A 7,725-nucleotide genomic window follows, 5' to 3' on the forward strand; every position below is an offset into this window, starting at 1 on the left:
CAATTTAGAGATCAATTATAATTTTTTAACTATTTTAGCTCTTAATTTGGTCATTATATAGTAACTAATTATTTTTTTACTAAAATTGGTCACTATTTAAAAATTTTATTGTATTGTATTATGATTTTATAAATTAGATACTTCATTAAGAAGTATCGGTAAAATATCAAACACGATACGTATTGAACACAGATATGTAATCTAAATTGAAGTATCGATACTTTATAAATGGATGCAAATTGATCCGGTGAAGCATGCCTTCCCTTATCATAATGTTATCATCGTGTTACAATTTACGGAATCTCTGTGTGGTCCCCTTGCAACATTTCAACATGTTTTAGTTTGCGAAAAATAAATGAAAGAAAGAAAATGACAATAATTCATAAAACAATTTTATAAACTATTTAATAGAAAATATAAAAAAAAGTCAGTAGATACAAAGAACCTATAATAATAAAAAATATAAGGATATTTAAATTTTTTATTCTATGGAATCACCTTCCTTTGTCCCTCTTATCACGATGAGACTGACTTATTTAAATTCATTATCATAATAGACGTTGATAAAAAAATAAACGTTTAAGTAGTATTGTTCTTATTATTTATGAATTAATTTGAGATTGAGAAAAGTTGAAAGTGAAAGTGTGAAGATTAGATGTGAGGATTTGTTGATATGGTGAAGGACGAGCAAAGGTGGTCCCACTAACGAAGACCATGTGCGCCTTGTTTTCAACGTGGAGACAATTCTTTATATTATTTCTCACCTAACGTTTCAAGTTTAAAACTTCAGCCAGCCACGCGTTCTCACAATTTTTTTCAACTTACTTCACTTCATCATGCTTGAAGTACTTTTAATTAAAAACCTGTACACCAATTCTTACATATGAAACTGGAACATGAAGTTATCAGGTGAAATTCAAAATTCAGCGAGCATTTCTCTGCGAGATATTTATTTCTATTTTCGTTTTGTCAATTATTATTAACAATATCTCAACTCACTCGATTAAATGCACGAGTAAAGCGACAACACAAATATAAACATCGTATACATTAAACGCACTTACCCAAAGTAGAAACTTTATTAATGATTTCTAACACAACTAACCAATAATGTACTCAACAAAGCTTTAAGCATCTCTGATGTTGTATAATATATGATCTAAACTAAATAAAAAATGTTATCCTCTAGAGCAGCATAGAAGATTCATTGAATTTAAAATTAACAAGTGTTTTTAAAGTGATTTTTCAAATGCATTATTACTGTGATTATTGTTTATGAAATCAAACCAAGACACGTATCTACATTAACAAATGAAATGATGGACAATGGAAATGGGCCAAAGAATCACCATGTGTCTGGAAATAGAGTCTGTGATTCACACGGAACACATCATTTCTTGTCCTCGACTCAATAATAAGCATAAACAGGGATGATATTTCTACTTAAAAATATAAAATATCCATTTGACAGCTCATTTCAATAATAATTGAATTTGAAAAAAAGAATAAATTATTTTTTATAGTTTTTTGGGCTTCGAAATATCAACATCGTGGAAATATATATCGATCTATTTGTAGTTGAATCCGCAAGAACTATCCTTTCATACTTCTCGAGTTCAACCTCAAGAACATGGCTTCATCAATGGCAACCATGGTCGTCCCTTTCCCACAAACACAGAAGAACCAAGCCCGCACCTTCCTATCCCAACCACCAACCACCGTAAAGAAACTGAAACCCAAAGACACCAAAGCTTCAAAAACTCACACAACCAACATAAAATGCAGTGCAACGCTTTCATCTACAGTGCAGAGCATCGAGAAGGAGGAAGGGAAGAAACAAAAGGCAGTGGCGGAGGTGTGGCGAAAGATCCACGGGGAGGACAACTGGGCCGGCCTTCTGGAACCCTTGGACCCGTTAATGCGGACCGAGCTGATCCGCTACGGGGAGATGGCCCAGGCCTGCTACGACGCCTTCGACTACGACCCCTACTCCAAATACTGCGGCAGCTGCAAGTACTCCATACCCGAGTTCTTCCAATCCCTCGACATGCCCAACGCGGGATACAACGTCACACGCTATCTCTACGCCACGGCCAACATCAACCTCCCCAAATTCTTCCGCAAATCGCGGTGGGCCGACAAGACGTGGAGCCAGCACGCGAACTGGTCGGGCTTCATTGCGGTGTCGGACGACGCAACCAGCAAGCGTCTGGGGCGGAGGGACATCACGATCGCGTGGCGAGGGACGGTGACGAACATGGAGTGGGTGGCTGACCTGACGAACTACCTCAGACCGGTGGCTCCCTTCATCCCCAGTCCCGACGAGGGTGTAAAGGTGGAGGCTGGTTTCTTGGATCTTTACACGGACAAGGAACAGGAGTGTGGGTATTGTAAGTACTCGGCGAGGGAGCAGGTTCTCGGGGAGGTGAAACGGTTGATGGCGATTTATTCCGATGAAGAGGTGAGTATTACGATAACGGGGCATAGTCTGGGGAGTGCGATGGCGATACTGAGTGCCTACGATATTACGGAGAGTGGGGCGAGTGTGGGAAAGAGTGGGAGAAAAGCGCACGTTTCGGTGTTTTCGTTTTCGGGGCCGAGGGTGGGGAATGCGAGGTTCAAGGATAGGTTGGAGGGGGAGCTGGGGGTGAAGGTGCTGAGGGTGCTTAACAAGCACGACCTTGTGCCGCAGTCGCCGGGGTTGGTGTTCAACGAGGGGTTGCCGCCGTGGGTGGTGAAGCTTGTCCACTGGTTGCCTTGGTGTTATTTGCACGTTGGGGAGGAGGTGGAGTTGGATCATAAGAAATCACCTTTCTTGAACCCCAATGGTGATCCTGCCTGCGCCCATAACTTGGAGGCTATGATGCACTTGCTTGATGGGTGAGTTCTTTTACTTCCTTATACGCTTTCTTCTTCTTTATTCTCCTTCCTCTATTTCAACAACCACACAAAAACTCTTCATTTTTACCGTTTACCACCATCTCAACCACTCTCTCTCTGCACAAAACTCACTTCACCCAATCATAAAGATTTGTTTTTCAACAGTTTTTGCTAGAAATCATAAAAGTTAGGTTACGTAAATCATGACAGCTACAAAATAGAACAAAATTTTCAGTATTCAGCCAGGAACTAAAAGACATCATCTTCCTTTCTGTTTTTTCTTCTAACTTTAGGTTTTTCACTTTTTATTTTTCACTGTACTCTCCCTCTCTCTCATCATCTGCATATATATATATATATATATATATATATATATATATATATATATATATATATATATACATATTTATAAAGAAAAAGAAGAGTGAAAAATAATAAAAAGTAGTATCAAATATATATAATTTTTGAGTGTAAAAATACCATTATCTTTTACAATTTTTTTAAAAACTAAATCTTGATTACTTTTTCTTAAAACTTGAATTTGACATATTTTAAATAGTTTTTCATTTTTTTTATTTTTATATATTTTAAAATCACTTACAAAATATAATTTCAGATTAAATGGGAAAATTGTCAAAATTTAACTGTAAAAATATCACTGTTCTATCTTCTAATAATTTAAGAAAGACCACAAACAAAAAGAGTATCAAAAAAATTTGTAAACAATGAAATATAAAAAAAAATAGCTAAATAATTAGTAAATTATGTGATGACAGGAAAATCAAACACTAAAATGTTAAATCATCTCTGTTAATTTCTAAATTTTACTTTAATTCAAGATCTTATGACAGATAAACTTGTTTAAGATTTTTAATCTTATTTTTTATATTATATCAACATATTTTTAGTGAAGAGATGTTATAATACCTAAATTTTATTTTATTTTTATTTGTGTCAGCTCGTGTTAATACAAAGATTTCATAAGATTTAGATTTGAATTTTGTACCATATAATATCTTATCATAAATAAGCTATCAAATAATTGCATCAATTATGATTGAAAATGATATTTTAAAAAATGTGTTGTTTTATGTTTTTCCTGGTGTCAATCAGCATAAAAATGCCAACAGAAGTGAATAATTTGTTATGGAGGGGACCAGCAGGCCCATTGCTATTATTGACTACTTCAGAAAACAAATTAATTTAAATGGGGCCCATGTTTTCTTATATATATTTACGAATATTTTATAAATAAAAATATTTTACACATTTATAAGAAATTATTTCCACTTATAAGCCACGTTATTTAATTTTAGACAATTCATATACATGGATTTAAAAAATAAATAAATTTGTATCTCTATATAACTTCTATTACACTACATGTCCTTAAATTCTTCCGTAATGATAGTTATGGAGAATCACTTCTCATGAAATCATAGTTCTCTAGAAGTATAATCATAAATACATATTATATTAAAATAATATTAACATATTTTTTAAAAAAAAACTATTCAACTTTTCTAAAATTTCTTTGATTTTCTTTCAACATTTTTACTTTTATTTTATAAAAAAACACATTCTAAATTTTTATGTTATCTTATTGGATACTTATATTTGTTCTCATTCATAAAAAAAAAATCCTTCAATTATTGTTTTAAATATTAATACTTTTGTAAATATAACTGAAGTTAATTTCATTCCAATTCAATCTTAAAATACATGTTTTTAAAGTATTTTCTTTAAGCATCAATCGTTTTGTTAAAATTCAATTGTTTATGCTTCAAATACTACATAAAATGAATTTAAGAATTTGTATTGCGTTTTTTATGTTTAACATATTATTTATAAAAGTAAAACTAACACAGCTGATATTGAAAAGAAAGAAGTTGTTAAATTTCTTTAAAATGCTGTTCTGAAAGAAGTAATTTTAAAATTTACTTAAATCGAAAAAGTTGAAACTGAGATGTTTAGGTTTAAAAGCAAAGTGAAGAAGATAAAGTAATTTAGTTTGAGAATATATAGGTATATGAGGAATTGATATGAAAGGTTTGATTATGGCAGATACCATTCGAAGTATGATCCATTCAAGAGGACGAGTGAGAGGGACGTTGCTTTGGTGAACAAGGCATGTGACTTCTTGAAGGACGAGTATAAGGTGCCACCAAACTGGAGGCAAGAGCTGAACAAGAACATGATAAAGACCGAAGGTGGACGCTGGGTCTTCACTGAGCGTGAAGTGTGTCAAGATCCACACCACGAAGATATTGATCCTCATCTCGGGGAACTGGGTCTCTTCTCTTTTGACAAATCAACCAATCAGTAACTATGTTTCACAAGTATCGTTGCAGCATCACCATGCATACAAATAATCACAGTTCTCGAGTTAGGAAGATAAGTAGTGACTAGCATAAGAATGGGAAACTCGTGATTTAGTGTTTGGCTAGTCGCAGACAGATTATTATAAGAATGTGGGAATATGCAATGGCCTTTTGCTCCATACACAATGTTTTGTTGATGCAGTTGCATGAACACTCAAAGAATGTCCAAAATATTTTCTCTATATTTCTCATCGTGCTACCCGAATCAATTCTTTTTTTTTTTAAATGTTGTTGTTTACGTTTTGGGATCCAAACCTCATTAACATATACTCGAAAAGGGCATTCTCCTGTTGAAGGCTCAAAAGGGTCATGGAGATGGAAACGTAGATCCTTCCTTACTTCCTCGCTCTTTTCCTCTCACATGGTGGCAAGGTAAGTATCATCTTCCACGGCAATCCGGATTAGATTGTATCAATCCCACCTAAGTCTCACTAAAGAGGGAAGACAATGCGGGATAAATCATGTGAATGAAGGTATGAAAAAAAAATACTAATATTTTGACTCACTTTTTTATCTAATTTGAATATAACACTTTATTTACTCTTAGATCATCTATTTTGATTTTTTGTAATGATGTGATGATTCAAGAGTGATTATAATAATAAGTTAAAAATGAATCAAAAAATGTGGATCAAAATATCATTATAAAAAAATTGCGAAAAATTGAATATTTTAACTTGTAGACCTGCTTAGGCCTGTCCCACAAAGGCCATGTAGACCGACTCATAGTTATGCAAGAAAAAGTATGGGGTGACTGAATATTTTAGCTCGCTGACCTGTTTAGGCTATCTCGCATAACCTATAATGACGGACGGACTTGCATTTGGTGCATATAATCTACATTGACTTAAATTCCCGAGATCTAGCGGGACTAGCATAACACATTGTGCGTTTTCTTTTAAGCAACTTGCTCATTTGCGTTTCTTCTCCTGTACATCTAAAAGTAATTCGCTCATTCTCTTCCTTATTTGTGTTTATTCTCTTATTTCAATTTATTTCGAAATCATTTATTTTCAATAGGTTTACTTAAAAATTATGAATACTACTTATTTTAATTAATAGGTTTATAAAAATTATTATTTCTATGAATTTAATTAAATAAAAATAAATTTATTAAAATTCATATATAGTCAACGAATCAAAGGTTACGTCGAATGGATTAGAAAAATTCATTTTTGGGTTAAATGTAAGACAAATAAAACGAGATGGACCTATACATATTAAAGTGAGCCAAACTCGTGAATCAATCTGATTAACCACGTGTTGAAGCAGAAGCCGGATGAAAAAATAAAATTTTTACCCATTATGGATCAATATAAGTTCAACTCAGTTAATCCACGATTTATGCATATTCGAGCGGAGTTAGAGTAACTTGACCCATAATATTAATAAGAAAAAAAAAACTAGTTGAAATTGAAATTAAACAGCAGTTAAATTAATTTACTTTCCCTCTGCTTCATCTTTTTCCAGTCAAAGAAAACCTAACTTCCGTCTATTTCGTACACACCATAGAGAGCTTCATCTCCACCATGTTCGTTCGCTGTTCTGCGTCGCTTCATCTCCACCGTTCACGGTATAAGCATTGCCGCCTCCTTCTCTTTTTGCGTCCCAAACATCAAGAGATGGCAGCGGAAACACCTGGCTGCAGAGAAACTAAAAATGGTTAGTGAGGCGTTGGAAGCGGCGGAGGAAAGAGCTGTGAGATTCCAAGAACGACACCGCAAAATCTTGAGCCACATCTGCAGCACTTACTTGACTGATGCAAAGCTTGTTGAAGCAATAGCGGGTGCTCGAACCACCATGAACCAGGCCTTGGACTTTGCCCTTCAATTGAGGAAGATTCAATTTAGAATCATCACTTCTTTCCCCGATGCAATCGACGTTCGATTGGATTTAGATGCGTCAAAACAAACTCCAGCAAATTCATTCAGATAGGATTTAGGTTCCTCAACAGCTGCTTCAATCGCCATGCTACTACCAACACCTTTTTTTTTTTTTTTTTAACCTTGTTTCTATTTCTTACCATTCTCATTGCATAATTATATGTATTTGTTTAGTTTGTTTTGGTGGGTTCTATATATTTTAAGTATATATTCATCTGATCAACCCATTATAAAAGAAATAAAAGATCGAGATGAAGTATTTGTACTTTAATTCAGGAAAAAGCCCAAATAGATGAAAATGTCAAGCTCGCTGAAAATGCAACCTTCGTCGAGAAGGTAAAGTTACTGCAACTTAGAATCAGTTTATTTGAAAATTTTAATATATGTACGTATTATGCAGTTTCGGAATCAATTCATTTGAAACTTTTAACATTTAAAAAAGACAAAATATATTTATTTTAGATGGATCACTGAGACAATCCATTTAACCTTCCAATTCGTGTATGATTGAGTTAGTTTATGAAAATTTTGGCTCGCTATAAAGTAAGTCAGACTGGATTCACTCAATTTTAACGTAACCC

The 7,725-nt window shown here is 33.9% G+C and overlaps 1 protein-coding gene across 1 annotated transcript; it reads left to right on the plus strand.

Moving 5' to 3' along the window:
- The first annotated feature begins 1,574 nt into the window (after positions 1 to 1,574).
- LOC114183528 (phospholipase A1-Igamma2, chloroplastic-like) lies at positions 1,575 to 5,445 on the plus strand. Its single transcript, XM_028070582.1, has 2 exons — positions 1,575 to 2,880; positions 4,945 to 5,445. Exons 1-2 carry the CDS (start codon positions 1,631 to 1,633, stop codon positions 5,204 to 5,206), a joined length of 1,512 nt encoding a protein of 503 aa, XP_027926383.1. The 5' UTR covers positions 1,575 to 1,630; the 3' UTR covers positions 5,207 to 5,445.
- Positions 5,446 to 7,725: the final 2,280 nt, after the last annotated feature.

This window comes from Vigna unguiculata, chromosome 1, assembly GCF_004118075.2.
Source record: "Vigna unguiculata cultivar IT97K-499-35 chromosome 1, ASM411807v1, whole genome shotgun sequence".
Classification (NCBI taxonomy): Eukaryota; Viridiplantae; Streptophyta; class Magnoliopsida; order Fabales; family Fabaceae; genus Vigna; species Vigna unguiculata.